Here is a 22,842-nt window from a genome sequence, read left to right as displayed (position 1 = left end):
CCCCTGTGTTGCACACTGGGAACAATGAGGCTCAGGAATGTTGAGTAATTTGCCCACGGATATTCAGCCAGTTGGAAGGAGTGCTGGAATGTGAACCCACACAGCTTAACTCCAGCCTCTGAGCATTCCGTTCCAGTGCTCTGCAAAGAGTGGTGGAGGGTTACAGCCATAGAACCACCATTGGATCACTACGTAACATCCTGATCCAGAATTCTTTGACCATGGCAGGATTACCCCACCTCTCTGTGCATTTGTAAATGTGTGGGACATTTGTTGGCTGTCACACTAACTGGGGCATGCTAATGGCCTTTTATGGGCAGGACCAAGATGTGCCAAACCTAAATGAATTATTCTGCCCAATGTATCATAGTGTCTTCCAATGAGAAAATGAGCCAGTTAACAGAAATCCAAATAAATCATACTATCAAGCCATCCAATACTAACATAGCTGTAGTAGATCAATAATAGGATAAGTCTTTTGATTTCTTTTTTGTTTCTGAAGAGAGATGAATGATTAGAAAAGATTGAAAAAAGATGAAAAAGATAGAAAAGAATGGCAATATTACAATCAAAGTAGGTGTTATTCCTCACAGACTGCAAAATAAGGATGATGTTTGATCCTTTCATGCATAGAACCGTAATTGAGTTGGTGAGACCAAATCCATAATCATTGTATTTAAGGATCATCTGGTTCCAGACATCCAGAAGGAATAGGTTTATAACAAAGTGATGATTGGATTGCATACTTTATTATAGACCAATATAGACTGGACCAAAACCATGAAGAATATTATTCAAAGGCAGACCATAGTGGATGGCATGTAAATGGTACTATGACTCACTGTTGTGATTTCCATGGGGCAAATGACATAGTGTCCCATGATTTACCAGCTTTTTTTTTCAGCAGGGACAGTACCTACATATGTATATAGGCAATAGGATTTTATTGAAAAAATTAGAAAATCATGTTAGAAGCAGTAATTACTGAGTTTTAAATGATTTCTTGAAACGTATTTGCTTTTTTTTAATGCCACTGTCATTCTTCTTCAGGTGAAAAAGATGAATTCTTAGTTCTGAGTCTGTGTGAAAGGTATTAATTACCAAATCCATCATAGATTTCTCAGAGAAATAATTATCTAAAAATAGGTTTGAGTGATCAAGCTTGAATGTGATTGATAAGTATATATAAATCAGCATGTTGCATTAACATGCCCTGAAACTTTCAATTTTAAAAAGCCAGCAAATTTGCACATAATATAGGCAAAAATATTGCTTAAAATAGTTGATTCTGTGATCTTGGTGTATAATTCCTTTTTTTTTTTAAAGCCAGTAGCTTTTCTTTTGCATTAATGTCTCAGAATTGAGGAAACTGTGTTTCTATATAAAACAATCTTAGGACTTTAAGATAACTGGTAAAAATATGGCATATACTTTTTAAAAGCCCAGTTTTATGATTACATGGCATTAAAAAGTTAAATCATTTTATAAATTAAAAAATCCATATTTTACAAATTTCAGGAGTCTTCCTGAATATCAAATGAACCAATTAAAGACCATCGTGGCTTCCATTCTCTATTTCTTTTAATAGTTCACCTTCTCTCCTCTATTACCCCAAGTTCAAACAACAGCTGTTCCAAACTGATAAGGTTCAGATGAGGCTGCCTTAATTGAGAAATGCCTAGTCATTATCAATGAATTAGTGAAAATCACCTCAGTGTCATACCAAATAAATTACATTCAAATTTTATTTCAGGAGGCAATTTTCCCACCAACTTAAGAAGCAGGGTTAATTTTTCAGATGCAGGATCTGGCCACAGACAATATTTTTGGAGCTGGCATCATTTCAGATCTTTGAGAAATCAATTGAAAGGCTTATAGCATACAAACATGAATCCAGTATGAACTTCTTAAATAACTAATTTAGCATTCAGTATTTGCAGAGACCCTTTAGTCTTGCAAATGTGGATCATAGTGCTTGGGTCAGATTTGTAGTTCACTGCTGGTCTCAACCACAAGATTTGCCTTATCCTTTTAGATTCTAGTTTGGTGTGTTAGAAATATAATGAATGGGCTTTCAGTCTTAATATTTGAATTTCTTAACTTATCTAATTATGAATTACATTGAGGTAATTAAGGGAATAGCATTTAATTTCTAGGATCAGATTCCTTACCGTCCATGCTCTCCAGGCTATGAAAGTGCAAATCTTATGTCTGTCAAAAAATGTGAATAAGTTCTATGTTTGTGAAGGGTGACTTAACTCTGGTGCGTTACTGTTAACCTGCTTTCATGCAGATTAGTGAGTGGCAGGAGAAGAGAACTGTGTAGGATACAGGATAGGAGCCAGAGGTCAGGACTCAACTTGCCTGACTTCAAATTCTATTTCTACCACTTACTCTCCATGTGATTTTGAGTAACAGAAGTAGATTCTCTGACTTGTACCTACCTCATGGGGTTAATGTAAGGATAAAATGGCATAGTAAGTTTAAAGCTTAAAAAATCTTAGATTAAAAGCTTAAAAACCTTAGCATGATATCTGATAAGTGTTCAGTAATGTTAGTTACTCTGATGTCAAATGGGTTATAAGAGAGGAGAGACAAGGGCCGTCAACACAAGAGCCTGCATGAAGGGTGATCCTATTTTTTTACATTAATATGAATTCTTTACTGAGGTATAATTTGCATATAATAAAATGTACATAATTTAAGTGTGCAGTTTAGTAAGTTCTGACAGATGACTACTTGATTTGTATACTGTTATATTTATGTAACCAGTAAGTACATCAAGATATAGAACGATTTTTATCTTCCCAAAATGTTCTGTCCAGCTCTTTTGCAAATTATGACATGATTTATATCACTAAAAAAATAACATTTTCCTAAAGTAAAGTTTATTTTAAAGTAAGGATTTTTACTTTTTTTTTTACACAGGAGTTTCCCACAAAAAATGGCATATTTTGTTTCTTCTCTAAATAAAATTTCAATGTTTCAAACATATGCAGGTATGTGACCTGTGTGTGTGTGTGTGTGTGTGTGTATGTGTGTGTGTGACAGAGAGAAAGAATGAGAGAGACAGAAGGGGGATATGTGTGCTTTCATCAAATCGAAGATAATAATGATTTAAGGGTACTATATTAATTTATGTATTGCTAAGAAAGGAAAAGCACACAAGATGGGGAGCCTAATAGGAAGCCCTGACATTAAGCTAAGTCCCTGAAAACTATATTTTAATATTTATTTATTTTTGAGGCAGGGAGAGAGAATGTGAGTGGAGGAGGAGGGTCAGAGAGAGAGGGAGACACAGAATCTGAAGCAGGCTTCAGGCTCAGCACAGAGCCAACGTGGGGCTTGAACTCACGAACCGTGAGATCATGACCTGAGCTGAAATTGGACGGTTAATGGACTAAGCCACCCAGGCACCCCTGAAAACTATATTTTAAATAGAAGGTTGAAAAACCAAGGGAAAGACAGAAGAGAAATTTGCATGTCTCTGCTTGGGCTGTGGGTTGAGGGAGGAAAAAAAATTCTCCACTGTCAGTTTAATCCACGAGGCAGTACTCTCAGATTTATGGTCTCGGTATGGTCCAAAAGAATCCTCAAGCAGATTATAATTTATTGTAATTTACAGAAATCTCAGGTTGGTAGACTCCTAGGAGAGTGTCAAAAGCAAACACAAACCCTCCTGGAAGAATTACACTTCATTCCAGGTCAGGAGTGATTGATGGAATGGCACGTTCAGATTTCAGAGATGTTCAAACGTGAAGAAAAGTGTCTTGGAATCAATCACATATGACATATCCTGGCCTTTTCTATTTAATGTGAAACTCACATGTAAAAATACAAAGAACTTTGATAGATAGAACTAATAAGAATAAATTTCAATAAGAATCTACCATATATCATGCACTGGCTGTTTTACTAATATACCTAAAATTTTTATATATGAAGCCAGAAGACTTCCAATCATAGTTAATGCATTACCATATGAGAAAAATACAAATATAAGATGTTGGCCCAGAAATAGAAGAAAAACTTATTATTTAAGAACATAGGGGTAAAGAGGCTGTTCTCTTGCCTTCCTGTGTTTTTTCTTTGTTTGAATCAAACAACTCTGCTCAGCCCAGGTTTTCCTTAATTTCTGCATCCTCCATTACCAGTATCTCTTTAGTACCAGTCAGCACTAAAGACTGGTTCCCACGAGATGTAGGTCTCTGTGAGAGCCATATTAATTGTCCTTTTTGCAGGGTTGCACCAGAGACCAAATTGAAACATTTAATTCATTCATTTAGTAATCCAGTGCCTGTGCTGTGCTATGTGCCAAGGCTAGGTAATCTAGAAAATTTATAAAACTCAAGCATTTGGGTTTATGTGTAATGTTCATGAAATTTTATTTAATGTGTTTCTCCTCCCTCTCTCCAGAGGTCACTATGATTTCCCCATCACGAGGAAGCATTCAAGGTGGCACCATGCTAACAATAAGTGGACGATTCTTTGATCAGACAGATTTCCCAGTCAGAGTTCTAGTTGGAGGTATTTTTTATGACTTTTAATATATTACATTATAAGAATAGATCCTGGCTTTTAAATAATTTGTAAGCAGAATAATAGTCTTTTTTCAATTAATGTCTTACATTTATTTAAGTTTATTTATTTATTTTGAGAGAGAGCGCAAGCTTGAGCCAGGGAGGGGGAGAGAGAGAAAGAATCCCAAGCAGGCTCTGCGTAGTCAGCAGAACTGTGACGTCATGACCTGAGTAGAAACCCAGAGTTGGACACTTAACTGACTGGGCTGCCCAGGCACCCCCTTAATGTCTTACTTTTAAAGCTGAGTATTTTCGCATGGGCATTTGGTTTTGGGGCTTGATACTTTACCCATTGCTACTTTTCAGTGAGGGCTATTTCTTGCAGCCTTACCTGACCAGGACTTGGGCTCTGAGTTCATCACCAAAGGACATTGTGTGGTAGCATCGTAGTTGCCATCCACAAATTCCCCACCATACTTTGAGACACATATACCCTCTATTTAGCAAACTTTTAAATGCCTTTCTTGAACTGTTGTATAATTCTCAGGGGGTTGGTTATGGGGAAATGTAAAGTACATGGGGATACTCTTCTCATTCCCTTTTCACTGACTGTGTTTTATCTGGACATCAGGAATCACTGATGATGTTGGCTCTGGAAAGAGCATGAATGTGTTCTATCTTTACAAATGTACATAGGGCTTGGTTCTCTCGTTATACATCATTTTTATGTGTCTGTCTGGTTGAGACCAGTTCAAGGCAGGGAGCTGTGTAGCTCAAAAGGAGATAGAGGATGAATGTAATAGAGGGGATCTGCCCACTTGGTCATAATGATCTTACCTACCTTGATGAGCAGAGGACTGCATGTCTGCCCATGCAATTGGGTACATACTTTTTCTGATACAGCCCTCTGCCATGGTACTTTCTACTTGTAAGGAATATACCCATGAGCCAACCAAAATGTGATTTGAAGAAAAGAAATTAATATAAAATAACCTCATCTAACATTTATATCTCTATCTCTATGAATCCTTACTGGTCACCTGCATAAATATTAAAACTGAGGCAATAAGATTTTTAAATATCATGTATGTTATTTTGAAGTTTATATATAAATGTTTCAAATATTAAAACCAAGAACATAAAATATTTTTAATTTATATACTGTGTTTTAGGATCTGATATTGTGATACAGTTGACATACAAATATAACTATAGCATGCTAAATTTTTATGGTACTTCATTGCCATTAATGTGGCAACCAGGTTTAAGATTTTAAATCCTCAGTAATTCCTTTTTCTTTTAACTTGTTACTTTTTTAAAAAGGTGGGGTTTTTTTGCATTTTTTTAAATATAATTTATTGTCAAATTGGTTTCCATACAACATCCAGTGCTCATTCCAACAAGTGCATGCCTTAATCCCCATCAACTATTTAATCCATCCCCCATCCACCTCTCCTCTGGTAACCATCAGCTTGTTTTCAATAGTTAAGAGTCTGTTTCTTGGTTTGCCTCTCTCTCTCTCTCTCTCTCTCTCTCTCTCTCTCTCTCTGTTTTCCCTTTGCTTGGTGGTTTTTCTCTTAAATTCCACATATGAGTGAAATTATATGGTATTTGTTTTTCTCTGACTTATTTTGCTTAGCATAATACTCTCTAGCTTCATCCGCGTCATTCCAAATGACAAGATTTCATTCTTTTTATGGCTGGGTAATATTCCATTGTGTGTGTGTGTGTGTGTGTGTGTGTGTGTGTGTGTGTGTGTGTATACCATCTCTACTTTATCTTTTCATCACTTGATGGACACTTGGTCTGTTTCCATAATTTGGCTATTGTAGATAATGCTGATATAAACATTGGGGTGCATGTATCCCTTTGAATTAGTATTTTTGTATTCTTTGGGTAAGTACCTAGTAGTGCAATTGCTGGATCATAGGATAATTTTTTTTTAACATTTTGAGGAATCTTGTTCTGTTTTCCAGAGTAGCTGCATCAATTTGCATTCCCACCAACAGTGCAAGAGGTTTCCCCTTTCTCCACATCCTTGCCAATAGCTGTTTCTTGTGTTGTTGATTTTAGCCATTTGACAGGTGTGAGGTGATATTTCATTGTAGTTTTGATTTGTATTTCGCTGCTGATGAATGATGTTGAGCATCTTTTCATTGGTCTTTTGGCCATTTGTGTGTCTTCTTTGGAAAAGTGTCTATTTGTGTCTTCTGCCCACTTTTTAATTGGATTGTTCATTTTTTGGGTGTTGAGAAATCGTCAGTAATTTCTTGAAAATAATGATTTGTTTATGTATCTTTCCCTTGCTCCAAACAAAATGGGCTAAGTTGGTTTAATATACTGTTCAAATGCACTGTTTTCTAGTTCAATTACCTTGCATTCACAGAGCGTTCAAAATCATGACAGGTAGTGTTGAAGTATGTTTTCCGGGCCACCAGGCAAGACTTGGAAAAGATACCTTCCTCCATTTGCTAACCCTTGCCTCACTTTTCATGGGCTGTGATTCCCATGTCAGTAAATACTTAATGGACTCACCTTACATTAGGCTCTGACTGTGAGGGACACTTGGAAGTCTAAACCATAGACTCTTTGTTCAATTCAAATTGTGCTTTTGTATAAGTATAATCATTCTCATTTAGACCCTGTCTGTTTTGGTTTCAGTCTGCCTGTGAAAATACCATTTACAAATTATTATCTCTCTTGTTTTCATTTGGAGAACTTGGACTATAGGGCCATTTTATTTATTTATCTTACCTAAGAGGGCTGGGATCATCTGCTATTGCAGATTCTGAACATCATGAGTTTATTCAGCACCTTTTCTGTAGGAGACAAAATAGAAAGCTTCACTTTGGACTCAGAGTGAAATCTCTTACAGTGACATAGTTTTATCATTTTTTAAAAATTTGTTTCTCAGAAATTACAAAATTTTCTAACTCGGGCTTGTGATGTTTTGCCAGGAAAACATTACCATGTAAAAGTATGACAATTAATGAGTGATAAGCTTTCATGGAGAACATATAAAGGAAATGAAGAACACCTAGCTTTGTTTCTTTGCTTATGCAACTTGGTTTTTATCAAAAAAGTATTTCAAGATAAGCTGATTGTGATTTACATTATGGAGCTCTGTAGTAATAGCTTTACACCTTGCTTCTTTCTAGGCCAAGCCTGTGATATTTTGAATGTCACAGAAAATAGCATATGCTGCAAGACACCCCCTAAACCTGATGTTCTCAGAACTGTATATCCAGGTAAGTTACCAGAAGAGAGAACAGCCATTTCTGCATTTATGTAAGAAGACATATATCATTAGGGCTTTAGTACATTCAGGCTGCTAAAACAGAACACCATAGACCAGGTAGCATATAAACAACCAACATGTGTATCTTACAGCTCTGGAGGCTGGGAAGTCCCAGATCATGGTACCAGCAGATTGGATGAAGGCCTGCCTCCTCATAGATGGCACCTTCCTGGGTCTAGAGAGCTCTGTGGGGCCTCTGTTATAAGGACTCTAATCCCATTTATGAGATTAGGTCCAATCTCATGACCTAAACAACCTCCCAAAGGCCCCCCCTGCTAATAGCATCACATTGGTCATTAGGTTTCATTATACAAGTTTTGGAAGGGATACAAATATTCAGCCCATAACAATCAGTAACAAAAAATATTTGAACTATTTAGAATTTGTGGTGAGAATTATAATAAATTTCTTCCTAGTTTTTGGATCAGGAAATATTTGCATTAAAATAGCTGCATCAAAGCTGCACCATGCCTAAATTCCTCAGACACCCTACTGAAAACAATACATCTCTATTGAATGAGTTCAGTGGTGAGTTTATTTAAAATTAAATGAGATTACTAAATGTTGGTGCAGGCTACATGGAAATTGTATAAATGCCTTTCTGTGGTTAAAAAATAAATGGGAGAGGTTAAATCCTTACTTGTCTGGAATGTTTTAAGAGTGATAACGGGATGGGAGAAAGGGGACTCAAAATTCTTTCCAGACTTTGGCCTGTGACCAAAGTGACATCTGCAGTGATAGCACTGAGAGGCTGTGCCTGGATCTGAGGGTGTGTTTCTCATATCTTGTGCACAAAGTGAAATTGGTTTATAATTGTATCACTGGTTGGTATTTGGAGCCAAGAAAATTACATTTATCAGCCTCTTAAATTTCCTTGTTTTGGATGACATTAGAAAAAAATGACCAGTTTCAGAAGAGAATTTTGATAATCACAGTTGGTAACTTTAAAGAGAGTTGTGTATATCAGAGCACACTGCTGGTGCAGAAGTTTCAGACGCACAAACTTCTCTCTGAACAAACTCCGCTGAAGAGGAGGAGCCTTTGTTTTCTAGATCCAGCCGCTCCAGAACAGCTTAAGGCTGCTGAAAGAAGGCATGTGTCTGATTGTTGTGTTTCAAGGAAGAAAAAAAAAAAAAGTGAGATGGCTCCCTTATGATTAGGAAAAAACTTTTAATTACAGAGTTTACATTGGCAAGTGTAGGTTAACTTTAATGATAATTCTCTCTGATTCTGTCCAAGAAGGAGATGAATTCATAGCAGATGTAATGTCAAAAAGAAGAACAAATAATGACAAATCTTAAAGCCAACACTGTCTGTTCCTTGATTACTTGTAAACCATTAGTAGAGTAACTTTTGTTAGAGTAATCAGGCAAAGGTTTTGAAATCAAATGGTCTGAACCGTGAAGTTTTGAGATTTAACTATATAAAACAACATGAGTCATGTCATAGGTAATAATTATTATATTATTATCTTAAGTAAAGCACTAATATCTAATCCCCATAGCAACCACACAAATAGTAATATCACTCCTATTTTACATATGTAGAATCTGAGGTGCAAATATATGAAATAATCATAAATAAATTGTAGACTATCTTAACAGCACTCTAAACTGTGGATACAGGTATATGTACAGGTATGTGCAATTGTTTCGTTAACATGCATGCTCTAAAAATGTGAATAACAGTAGAATAATCTATAACTACCACCCACATAGAGGGCCATTGAGACACCACATCAAAATTCTGATGAGAATACTTTTTTGTTACATTCAGGTGGGAGAGGCCTAAAGCTTGAGCTCTGGAATAATAGTAGGCCAGTACATCTTGAAGAGATACTTGAATACAATGAGAAAACACCAGGGTACATGGGTGCCAGTTGGGTAGATTCAGCTTCCTATATCTGGCCTATGGAGCAAGATACATTTGTTGCACGCTTCAGTGGATTTTTGGTGGCTCCAGAATCTGATGTCTATAGATTCTACATTAAAGGTGATGACCGTTATGCCATTTATTTCAGCCAAACTGGACATCCAAAAGATAAGGTAAGGAAGCCACAGAATACTATTTAACATTACAAAAGCGATATGGCAACCTTTATATGTATCTCATCTATTCTAATCCAAACCAATGCATATATTAAAAAGTTTATGAGAGATATTTTCATGTGATTGGGTTCTTGGCTATTTTAACATGTGTTACATGAACTATAAAGTCATCATAGAAAACCCATGGCCTAAAAAAAAATGCTTTCCTGTATCTAAATTTGCTCTAGGAAGGGAAAAACATGCATATTTCCTTTAAATATCATTTTAATTATGGAAGAATTATAACCATACTTAGGCAATTTGGGAAAGAGTGAAAATATTTCACTATTCTACTACATCTATTTCACTGTTACTTGGTCATGACATTAAAGTCTATCATTTCTTTTTGTGTCTATTTTGTTTTTTTTTTCAATAAAAAAAATTTTTAGCGTTTATTTATTATTGAGAGACAGAGAGAGAACATGAGCATGGGAGGAAGAGACAGAAAGGAGGAGACACAGAATCTGAAGCAGGCTGCAGGCTCTGAGCTGTTAGCACAGAGCCTGATGCGGGGCTCGAACTCACAAAACGCAAGATCATGACCTGAGCTGAAGTCAGACACTCAACTGACTGAGCCACCCAGGCACCCCAACTTTGTTTTTTATATACATAAGATCACACATCCAATTTCATAGTCATTTTTGTCACATATAAATATTTTCACATTTTATTAAATAATTTACACAACACAATTTTTTTGTTTTTTTTTTTTTTTGTTTGTTTTTGTTTTTTTTAAGAAAGGCAGACTGCCACGTGCAGCGCCTCATTTGGATGTGTCTGGAGTCTTGGAAGCTTGACTACCCTACGTTCTCCTACAAATGGACCTTGAGAGCTTGTTTGGAGGTTCTAGCAGGGGAGCGCAGCTACTCGTATACCCTTGACCGAAGAACGGTCCTCCTCTATCGGGGAAGGTCGTCCTCTTCGACCGAGCGCGCAGCTTCGGGAGGGACGCGCGTGGAGCGGTGAGGGAGGAAGGGGACACCCGCCTAGCCAGCCAGATCAGCCGAATCAACCCTGGCGATCAATGGGGTGACAGATGTCGCAGCCAGATCGCCCTCACATCCCACAACACAATTTTTAATGACTGAAAAGTGTTTTATTGCATGGGTTTACTAAACCTGTATAACTTTGTGCATGTGGATAAAGTTTTTAGTTTACTTCTGACTTTTCATGACCACAAATAATACTCCGTTGAACATTAGTGTTCATTAAATTATTCTGCATTTAAAAAAAATTTTTTTTCAACGTTTATTTATTTTTGAGACAGAAAGAGACAGAGCATGAACAGGGGAGGGGCAGAGACAGAGGGAGACACAGAATCTGAAACAGGCTGCAGGCTCTGAGCGGTCAGCACAGAGCCCGACGCAGGGCTCGAACTCACGGGCTGTGAGATCATGACCTGAGCCGAAGTCGGACGCTTAACCGACCAAGCCACCCAGGCGCCCCAAATTAGTCTGCATTTTAATTATTTCTTTAGGAGTTTTCATAAATGTGAAACTAATGAACCAAATCAAAAGAACATTTTATGACTCCATGTACATGGCAAGATTGCCCCCCAACCTGGAGGAACAAATTTAAATTGTTGCCTGTAATATATGACTTCTAATTTTACCATAGCTTTTCAGCATGTTTCCTCCAAAGATAGTATAATCTTTCCTGATGGGAAGCCCAGAATTTTCTCAATCTGGCATGCAGACCCATTTAGTGACCTTGGTATCTTTCAGACCTACTTTTGGTGATCTCTTGTAGATTAAACCCCTAAAACCTCTCCACAGAGCAAGAGGATGTTTTATTTAACAATATCAACCTTCCTCCTGGTATATATCTTTCTATTTTCCATCGCAGTACTAATTGTGGAAAAGCTGTGGTTTGTGTGTATTTATGGTATAGTGGTTCTGATGTTAGGTAAGGGTGGAAAGTATGAAGTGAACTTTGATAATTTTTAAACACTGGATTTCACCATGGATAACAGATCTTAGAAGAAAAATATGTAGTTTCACATTTTCTGTTCATGAAAGTTCTAGGACTGACAGAAATAATAAATGATAAACAAATGCTGAAAAGTTTATTAATAAGTTCTCCTCTCTCTCTCTCTCTCTCTCTCTCTCTCTCTCTGGGATAAGGTGAAGATTGCGTATCATTCTTCCAATGCCAACAATTATTTTTCCAGTCCAACACAAAGTTCAGATGACATTCATCTTCAGAAAGGAAAAGAGTAAGGTTTTTTTAATTTTCATTAAACTGTTATGTGGTATTTAAAAACTGTAAGTTTATATCTAAAAACATTGTCAATTTGTTTTATTGGTAGAAATGATGTTATTTCATTGGCTTAATTTATAATTGGTCATTCTCTATAATTTTATTAAAAATTGCTTCTGTAGTTCCAAGAATATTGACATTCATCTAACCAGGGAAATTTGAAATCTAAATATTTCTGTTGCAGAAATTATAATTTTGTGAAATTTACTTGATCCTGTTCTTAGTTTCTTACTAGGACCTTTCAGTCAATTCAGCCATCTAAGCTGAGCTCTTGAATATTTCTAGAGAAGAAACATAAAACCACATGAATTATTAACACAGCTAACATATATTTAATATTCACTGATTTAGATATTGGGCCAGGAAATTTAATACAAAAATATTCAAATCTACTCCCTACCCTTAAGGAGTATATCACTTAGTGCTGAAAGGTCAAGTCCAGGGAGAAAATGAGAGTTTCATTCAAATATGAGATACCATTCAAAAAGGCATACAGGATTCCTGGAAATCAAGAGGTAAAAGACATGATAAATTCAAAGTAGCTAAGTTACACGGAGATCTAAAGACTCCATGATATCATCTTCCATTTATCATTTGTATGTGTTAGGTTTTGCTGCATAAGATACCACCCCGCCCCCCCAAATTTTGTAACTTAAGCAACTCAATTTTGTGATTGGCCAGGCAGTTCTTTTGGTTCTGTCTACTCTAGTTGGTGATGGATGGCCTAGGATGGCCTCACTTATATATCAGGAGCCTCAGTTGGCATGGCTGGAACTTAGATATTTGGGATGTCCCACTCCACATGGTCTCTCGCCTCCCAAGAGCTACCCCAGGCTTGTCAAATTTGTGAATGGGTTTCCAGCAGTGAAGAAAGAAATTCCTACTGTACATAATCTTTTTAAAGACTCTGCTTGTATCACTTTTGCTAATATCCTATTGGCCAAAGCAAATGGCCAAATCTAGATTCAAGGGGGGTGAAGAAATAGACTTCACTTCTAGATGGAAGGATATTGTTGTTTTTTTCCCCCTTCATTCTATCACACCATCTTTCCAGATATTGACAGCACCATGAAGATCTGTTGGAACTAGACAGAGAGGGTTGGGATTAAAGGTACCTGAAAGCAATTACGCTCAGTGTTCTCACTGAAATCTTAGTAATAATGACATGGGGAAAGTGTTCCATTCTTTCTATCCTCCTCCTTCTACTATCACTTCTTTATGTACTTAAACACTTGCTTTTTTAACCAGGATCAGTGGGCCAATTCAGGGTAAACGGAACACCTAATTAATCCCTACTGCTATTAAGTGTTAATACACTTTCAGGCTTTGCCTTGGCCGTGGAAAATGCATTTAGTTTACCTGCTTGGCAGGAGCATAGAGCTTACATGAAAGTGAGCCCTAATACATCTGCTGTCTGCTTTCTGCAAGGCAGCTTGGAATTTACACACTGATACTTATAATGATGGCTGTGAATTTTGAAACTGAGGCCACTGTACTGGGCTTATTGCACAGTGGTCCCTAGACCTTTCCAAAGGTAGCTGCTCATTTGCCAAATTCATCCTACTCAGATAATATAGCCCCATCTCTAAGTGAATTTCTTTTTCATTACCCTGTTCTACTTTGAATCAGTTACTAATTTTTAATAATCCTTTAATCTTTAAAACTCTCTTAGTCTCTGTTATTCATATGAACAAAGAGAATTATATTTTTTACAGGATTTTGTGAAGATTAAATATGATGTCTATAAAGTGCTCAGTTTAGTGTGTGATACATAGAAAGTGCCTAATTAATATTTTTAAGCTGCTAACAGGGTACAGAATTTAATGGTTCTTCTTTGAGCCCTACTTCTTTTTTTTTTTTAATTTTTTTTTTTTAAGTTTTATTTTATTTTTGAGACAGAGAGAGACAGAGCATGAACGGGGGAGGGGCAGAGAGAGAGGGAGACACAGAATCGGAAGCAGGCTCCAGGCTCTGAGCCATCAGCCCAGAGCCCGATGCGGGGCTCGAACTCACAGACCGCGAGATCGTGACCTGAGCCGAAGTCAGAAGCTCAACCGACTGAGCCACCCAGGCGCCCCTGAGCCCTACTTCTTAGTATTGCCCACATTCATTTGGTAGAGCTGGCAAACAGATTCTCAGAGCAGCCAAGAGCCTGATGGAATCCTCCTGTATCAGTTCTATGAGGAGGATGACCCAGAGCCTCATCATCCTAGAAAGATGAGAGGTGATAAATGTCCCTCATTCAGTCTTTCATGAATTGTGAATATTTATTCTTCATATACAAAAGGGTATCTGTTAAACGATGTGAGGCAATTTAGAGGAACTCCCAGCTGGCCTCTCCAAAGATGGGAGCAATGGTGACATTGACTGAGATTTAAGTAGGTAACCAGTAGCTTTTCACTCACCTGTAACAGCCAGTCAGCAAATGCCTTATCCTGGACATGCAATTAGATGATCCAGTTTGTTGGAGAGGCCATGATCAATCTAATCAGTAATAGTTTCCTGAAGCAGTGTTTTATTTCCCCAGTTATAACTGGAGTCATTATTCAAGGAACTAGAAAGGAACTTCCATCCCTGACAACATTTAACCACTCAGATACAAAACATGATATGTCTAAGTTTGCCTGTTATTTTCTTATACACATTAGAGTATTTAAACTCTGTATGCCTTCTGTGTTTTATGCCAGGGAGTTTGCATTATAATCTACAATGTAATTTTGTTTTAAGCTCCTTGAGGATAGGATAGGGGAATGTATCTTTTTTCAATAAATATTTATTGACAAAACTGAATGAATTAGTCACGAATGGGGACAACTCTGTATCTCTAGTGCAGATACCCTACATAATTCATTTTATTTTAAAAAACTGCCATGAAAGTTTAATATTTAAAATCAGGGATACTACAACATAAATCATTTAATAGGCAGGTATTTTATATAGTGTTGAAATTTTATTCATTGGAAAAAATTTCATATTTTTCAGGTACTACATTGAAATCTTGCTGCAGGAGTATAGACTGAGTGCCTTTGTTGATGTTGGCTTGTACCAGTATAGAAATGTCTATACTGAGCAACAAACAGAAGATGCAGTAAATGAAGAACAAGTTATCAGATCCCAGTCAACAATTGTCCAGGAAATACAGGTTTGCTGTGAAGATAGATCTGCTTTGTAGAAAGTTAACGTTCCAAGATAGCTCTATTCAGTTATTAATTTTACTGTGGAAGATACTACTTGAGGGGAAAGCAGTCATGGAAAATTATTGACTTGTGGTTAGAAGTATCTGTATTATAAATGAAAGAGGCTGTTATTTGATAAGACTGAAACTTTAAAATATTTTCTCATTTGCAGTAAAATAGAGCAATAAAGAAGCATTGAATAATTGACTATCATGCTTTTTAAATGTGCTTTTCTATACAGTGAAGGTTTTTTTTTTAACTGGGAAATAGGTTATAACATTGGAAAACTGGGAAAGAACTACTGCAAGGAGTGAAGTTCAAAAGATAACAGTAACCAGCCCATGTGTGGAAGCTAATTCATGTTCCCACTACCATTATAGATTAATCTATAACATGGAAAGAACTGGTAAGTTGCAAATAATAAAGGAGATTTCATGTCTCTTCATTTAGAGATGAAATTATAAAAATTTAGTCTAGTCTAGTTCTTTCTGGAAAATATTGTTTTAATAGTGTGCTAGACAAAGAAGCTAAAAATGTATTATGAAGAAAAACCTTTGGACTGGGATAAAAAATGGTATCAGTAAAAACAACTTCCTGGTATATACTATCATTTTCTTTTGTAATGATCACAATAAATGTATATCTAAGTGCATAGAAGGATTTTATGTATCTGTGACTCACAGGGATAAGTTAAGATAATAAGAATTAAACTCATCATTACAGAGAAGTAAATATTCCAATTTCTCAAAAAAAAGCTATGAGATACTAATTTATCTGTTAACAAAAACATTGAGTCTCTATATTTTATAATAAACCTGAAAATATAAGTTTTCTATTTCTGTTAATTGTTTCAATAAGTAAATATTAATGGGTGATTACTGTTTTCCAAATAGCTTATATAACAATAATAACAATGGTAATAACAAAGCTTATTACCATGGGAATATTAAAACAATAAAATACGATCCTGATCTTTAGGAAATTACAATCCAATGAAGTAGTCACTATTATTGAACTCAAATTACTTTCAAAACACAATTTTATTAAATGATAATATATGATACAGACTACGGGTGCTTTAAAAATTCAAATATAAGACATCAGTGCTGGCTGTGGTTAGTGCAGAAAGATTGCAACTCTTTTCTTTTTTTTTTTTAAATTAAGGCCCCTAATCATTTGCCTTTTTATTTTTATTTTTTTTTAATTCATCCAAGTCTTGGTACCTGGTGATGCTTCTGACTTCATACTGCAATCAGCTTTAAATGACCTCTGGTCTATAAAACCAGATACAGTTCAAGTAATAAGAACACAAAACTCCCAAAGCTATGTTTACATGGTAACGTTTATATCAACTAGAGGTAAGCATGTATCTCATTTTGTACTTCTGTAAATTTTTCTCTAAGAAACAAATTTATATTCTCTAAAGCTCCACTGAAAAAATTAAAAACTCCATACTACGTGGCAATGAGAAAGAATGAAATATGGCCCTTTGTAGCAACGTGGATGGAACTGGAGAGTGTTATGCTAAGTGAAATAAGCCATACAGAGAAAGACAAATACCATATGTTTTTACTCTTATGTGGATCCTGAGAAACTTAACAGAAACCCATGGGGGAGGGGAAGGAAAAAAAAGAAAAAAAAGAGGTTAGATTGGGAGACAGAATCAAAGCATAAGAGACTCTTAAAAACTGAGAACAAACTGAGGGTTGATGGGGGGTGGGAGGGAGAGGAGGGTAGGTGATGGGCATTGAAGAGGGCATCTTTTGGGATGAGTACTTGGTGTTGTATGGAAACTAATTTGACAATAAATTTCATATAATAAAAAATTAAAAAAAGTAAAAAAAAGTAAAAATTCCATAAAATGGCAGAGAAAGAAGTGGATTCATAGCCTTGATCACTTTTAGGAGAAATAGAAAATAAATGGTCAATTTTTTTTTCTATTGTAATTAAAATTTTAGTCCTATTTCAAGGAATGTACAGCTTCAATGCATGAGAAACACTATATATACCGTAAATGCACTATCTGTATAATAGGCTACTTCATATTTAGAAAAAATAAGCAAAGATATGAATTCTGGAAATGAGCTTTAAGTAGTTAGCATGTCTTGGGAGACACTAGTCTAACCAGATCTTGCCTGATGAAAGGATTCTGTGGTCAAATCCACATGGGAAACTGCATAACCCAGCTTATCCTTGAAGATTGACAGGTCTCATTAGAATAATAAAATCCCTGAGAATTCCTACAGTGAGAAAAAAAAAACATACAAAAACAAAAACTGAAAGAAAACATTTCACCTGTGTTTAAGACACCATTTACCAAAATTATTTTTACCTCTCTGTCCTTTTCAAGCAATAGCTATTAACTTCCTATTAATGTTTTGCATTTTCAAGTCTTAAAGTCAAGTTTAACGACCAAATTTAGTATTTGGGCTATGTAGTTCAAAAATAGGTCCCTGAATATGTATGTGTTTACTTTTCTTTGGGCAATAATTATGTTCCAATTCATTGTTTATTTCTCATTTTATAAAATTGTTTAATTTGCTTGTTGGATGGAGGGCAAAGAATTTCATTTAACATGAATTGAAATTCTAAAAATTTCCCAAAGTTTAGATTGTCAAAAATGCTGTATAAATGAATATATGGTGATCCTTGTTCTCCGAGGAATACATCTATAGTTCAGAGAGAAATTTTACAGCTTCAGCAGCCTTAAGAAATATAGTACCAAAATCATAAGTACCAAATCAAATTCTAGGACTCTACCCACCAGAGGTCAGTGGGTTTCCAATGGTGAAGCATCTTCCCAAAGCAGAGATAAATCTGAGGACAAGCCCTTATTTCTCTTAAAGTGAGATTGTATTAACAGGCCTCCCAGGCCTCGGGCTATTTCCTGGAATTCAGTTTTGTACTGTATTCATGTTTAAAGAAAATAGCAATATCCCAACCTAGCCCTCTATACTATGATAATGGTACTGGGACAAAACGAAAAGAAGTTTTGGAATATCCCACTGGTCGTTGATCTTTACCTCATGGTCCCAATACCTCCTTTTGTTTATCCCGTAATACTTTATTTTAAGCCATGGATATCAAACCTTAAATGAATAGCACTTTACCTGCTATTTTGCTGTTTCTGCTACGGCTAAATCTTTAGCTCAAATTCAAGGATCCACATCTTCCCCATTCACCCCCCCTTTTTTTGTGATAATACAATAAAACCAATTTTGTTACTCATGGATATATTGGTATTTTATTAAATTAACATCTTCAAATCCTATTTGGTACTTCATCACAGGAGACTTTGATCTGCTTGGTTATGAAATGATTGAAGGGAACAATGTCACCCTGGATATTACAGAACAAATCAAAGGAAAACCCAGTTTGGACACATTCACACTAAACTGGGATGGAATCACTTCGAAACCTCTGACCCCATGGTCATCAGAAGCTGAAGTATGCTCTTAGCTAATTTATTAAATAGAAAGCTATTTAAATATCACCTTTCTAGTAAAACAAAAGAAAACAAAATAAACCCCACACTTTAAGGAGCGGTAATATACTCTTTTACTTGACATGATGTGTCGGAGCCAACCCATAGAGAGTGGAGAAGGGAGGAAACATCACAGAGACACAGGGGATGAAAGGGGGGGTTCTTAGATCTGTGCCAACAGGATCCATTGTATCTCTGTGTGGGGCAGCTGTTTTTGTAGAAAGAATGTTTGCTTGGGAGTTATTGAATTTTGACAACTATCTACACAATGAGTTTAGGTTAATATTTGTTTGATGATTAACATCTTACTTTATCTCCTTAATTCTAAATGCTAATTATATCTGTGCTTTGCAAGAGAAGTAGATGTGGAAATTACAGGAAAACTTGTGAATAAATGTGTACCAATTCCTGTATAATCCAAGATCATTTATTATTTTTAAAATAACCATCAATACAGTCTTATAGTATCTGAATCTCTTCTTTTGAAAAACAGAATACATTGTATATTTTGTATATTGTATTTGCATATTTTGAAAAACAGAATACAGTGTATAGTTTTTTCCAGTTAATTTTGAGCTAATGGGGAAAACTATTCACTTGGAACCTGTTTAATTGAGTGCTAATTCATTTAGGTTTGCCTCATTGCCCTCTTTAAAAAAAACTACTAAACAAGTATGTCTACCTTACATAACAACGGTGTAAGCTAATGTTACCCAATTGGATGTAACTATTGTGATTCTAAAATAAAACTCTTGAAAAAGTCACTAGACACTAAAATTATTACATATTAACTTAAAATTATTTAGGAAATGATCTCATAATGATGGCTGAAGTATGGGAATTATGCAAATGTTCAATTATAACTAATTAGTGGAATGAGTAGTAATAGTATAAATGCTCTAACTCTTCATGAAAAAGAAGTTACTAAAGCTCATATTTTTAATTTAGTTTCAGGCAGCCATAGAAGAAATGGTTACTGCCAAGTGTCCACTGCAAATTGCAAATTTTGAAGAAGGATTTGTTGTGAAATACTTTAGAGATTATGAGTCTGATTTTAACCTGGTATGGAATGTAAATGAACAGTGAAACTGACCAAATAAGAATTTGTATAAATGCTTGGAATCTTGTGATTCTCTTTGGACTAACATTAATTCCTATTGTCAAATTGCAAAAATAATTTGTTACACATTTATTGGTAAGGTCTGCTTTATCATCTCCTTGCATTATAATGTGATTCATTTGTGAAATTCACCACATATGAATTTTCTCGATCAAGGGAAAGTAAGAAAGATGATGGACAATATAAGATCTATAGGGTGTTTTACTTGTTTACTTGGACGCAGAGTATATCCTGTTTCCTCATTGGCTTCTGAGCATATAATTTGTAGTAGAGCTTCCCTTGATTTTTGAGATTACCCTCTGGTCAATTAGTAAAATACTTGTCCTTATTTCTCTCTTGGTGAGGTATAAGAACTTTTCTTTGATGTACAGTAAATAAAATTTCAGAATACTCTTATCTTCCTAATTCTTATTTTGAAAATCCGAGGAAGCCAGATATTCACCATTTCCAAATGAATACCATAAGAATAAGGACTATATAGGCTAGTGATTTGATTCAGATCAATACCTTAGAAATAAAAATGAATCCTTAAAGATATTTATCACATGCTTTAAATCACATGCTTTAAATCTGTTTAAATGAGCAGATTTATTAGTGAAAAAACAAGGAAAATCTTTCCATTTAATTGGCTCTCATTTCAAATTAATTTAATAAACATGCATGTACTTGGGTTCTCCTATCCTGAATGTAGTGCTAGCAGCCTTGGGAATTGCACAGTAATTTACACTATGCTCTTTCCTTTCTTCATTTCCCATCATCATCCTGGCACACATTCTTTGCTCTATCTTACTTTGATTATTTGCATTTCCCAGCACCATCTTCTTACATCCCTGCTTATTTCACTTATTTTACCCTCTCCCTGATGCTCCTTAGTCCACCTTTCCTTTGAAATGAGTCTTGTTTATCTTTAAAGACAACTCATGTAATGCTTCCTCTGAGTTATCTTTCTTGATGCTTTATATGTGAGTTAGAGGCCTCTCTTCAACCTCATAATTATATAATATATGTATAATACTTCAACATCAGTATTATAATCCTTAGTTCCTTTGTCCCAAACTTCATGGGATAGGAAATATCCCATATAGGGATAGTGTTCTTCACCACTTGAACCTTGAAGATTCAACAAAAAACAAATTAACAAACAATAACCTGGCACATAGTGAACACTGAATGAATATTTGTGGAGGGGTGCCTGGGTAGCTCAGTCGGTTGAGCATCCGACTTCCGCTCAGGTCGTGATCTTGGGAGTTTGTGAGTGTGAGCCCTGCATTGGGCTCTCTGCTGTCAGCACAGAGCCTGCTTCAGATCCTCTGTCCCTGCCTTTCTTTCTGTACCTCCCTCCCTCACTCTCTCTTCGTCTCCCTCAAAATAAATTAACTTTAAAAAAATTATAAAAAAATATTTGTGGAAGGAATGAATAAATATCCCTAAGAGTTCATGATATAAGGAGAAATAGGGGCGCCTGGGTGGTGCAGTCGGTTAAGCGTCCGACTTTGGCTCAGGTCATGATCTCATGGTCCGTGAGTTCGAGCCCCGCGTCAGGCTCTGTGCTGACAGCTCAGAGCCTGAAGCCTGTTTCAGATTCTGTGTCTCCCTCTCTCTCTGCCCCTCCCCCGTTCATGCTCTGTCTCTCTCTGTCTCAAAAATAAATAAACGTTAAAAAAAATGATATAAGGAGAAATATAAGATTTAGGAAATAGCCAAATACAGGTACAAGGGATTATATGATTGTGGAGCCAAAGGAGTGATACGGGATGAGAGCATTAGACTTTCAAAGAAGAGAGAGAATATTTCAAGTTAAAGTGGTGTGGGAAGCAATGGATCCAAGTTGGAACTTGAACAAATTGGGTGGAGATGTGGGGGAATAAAGCAGGACAATAAGTCATGTTTTCATTTGAAATATTACTGTTTCTGTAGGAACATATTAACAGAGGGCAGAAGACAGCGGAAACTGATGCTTACTGTGGTCGTTATTCCCTGAAAAACCCAGCTGTTCTCTTTGACTCCACAGATGTTAAACCAAACAGACTACCATATGGAGACATTTTATTATTTCCTTATAATCAGGTGAACTCAACAAAATGATATGCTAATTTAATCTGTAAAATACCTTGATAATAAAATTTCCTGAAATATAAGACAGGGAAAACTGCTTGTCATGTGAAATCATGTCACATTAGACAGATACTGTGGTTCACATTCTGGGGGCTTGTGATTTCCTCTTCTGTTGGTTTTCAAAAAAAAAAAAAAAAATGAAAAAAATATGTAATATCATGCACACTTATTCTGCTTTATCTTATAATTTCAGAGAAAATTACTTGCACATGAATTTAAATATTAAAACAATTAAAAATGTATAATCTCCTCAATATATTTTATTTATTAAGAAGAAACAAAAATGGATAGCCATCATAGAGTGATCTTGGGTATCCAGTCAAGGAGAAGTGAAGGGAAAGCATGAGTAGAGATGGGAGTTTTAGGATAGGTATTTAAGATTAGCAATCATAGTCTTGTTTACCCTTTCTCTGGTTTCAAAATTCTCAAGTTGTGATATACATCCTCAAGTTCTAAGTTCTAAATATATTTGGTATGCTTAAGGTGTTGTAGACCATTAAGATTGGTATTTAACTACCATTTTACAGTGACATGCATCTTTACCTCTAAATGCTTAGCTGCATTCACATCCCAATTAATCCACTTCAGTGTTTATCTCCTCTTTGTGTGTTTGGGCTTTTACATCCACTGTAGAGTTCACTTAGAGCTGGATTTAAATTTTACATTGCTACATGACTAAAGGGAGTGAATTATTTTCATTTTTTAAGGAAACCATATCTAAGAAAACAATAAGGAATTAATCCTTAATTGTAAGGTTGTTCAACTCCACTTCCTCTTCTAGAA

At 35.7% G+C, this 22,842-nt stretch overlaps 1 protein-coding gene across 1 annotated transcript in view; it reads left to right on the top strand.

Moving 5' to 3' along the window:
- The window catches only part of PKHD1L1 (PKHD1 like 1), a 160,170-nt gene that overhangs the window by 21,825 nt on the left and 115,503 nt on the right, over window positions 1–22,842 (top strand). The window contains exons 10-20 of the mRNA XM_049633010.1: window positions 2,929–2,999; window positions 4,417–4,527; window positions 7,679–7,768; window positions 9,595–9,863; window positions 12,029–12,120; window positions 15,147–15,306; window positions 15,611–15,746; window positions 16,555–16,698; window positions 18,630–18,787; window positions 19,773–19,886; window positions 21,862–22,011. Of these exons, the coding sequence (XP_049488967.1) occupies window positions 2,929–2,999; window positions 4,417–4,527; window positions 7,679–7,768; window positions 9,595–9,863; window positions 12,029–12,120; window positions 15,147–15,306; window positions 15,611–15,746; window positions 16,555–16,698; window positions 18,630–18,787; window positions 19,773–19,886; window positions 21,862–22,011 (1,495 nt within the window). The remainder of the gene's footprint in view (window positions 1–2,928; window positions 3,000–4,416; window positions 4,528–7,678; window positions 7,769–9,594; window positions 9,864–12,028; window positions 12,121–15,146; window positions 15,307–15,610; window positions 15,747–16,554; window positions 16,699–18,629; window positions 18,788–19,772; window positions 19,887–21,861; window positions 22,012–22,842) is intronic.

Source organism: Panthera uncia, chromosome F2, assembly GCF_023721935.1.
Source record: "Panthera uncia isolate 11264 chromosome F2, Puncia_PCG_1.0, whole genome shotgun sequence".
Taxonomy (NCBI): domain Eukaryota; kingdom Metazoa; phylum Chordata; class Mammalia; order Carnivora; family Felidae; genus Panthera; species Panthera uncia.
Note: the sequence above shows the minus strand (reverse complement) of the source record. Positions and strands in the feature narration are given on the sequence as shown.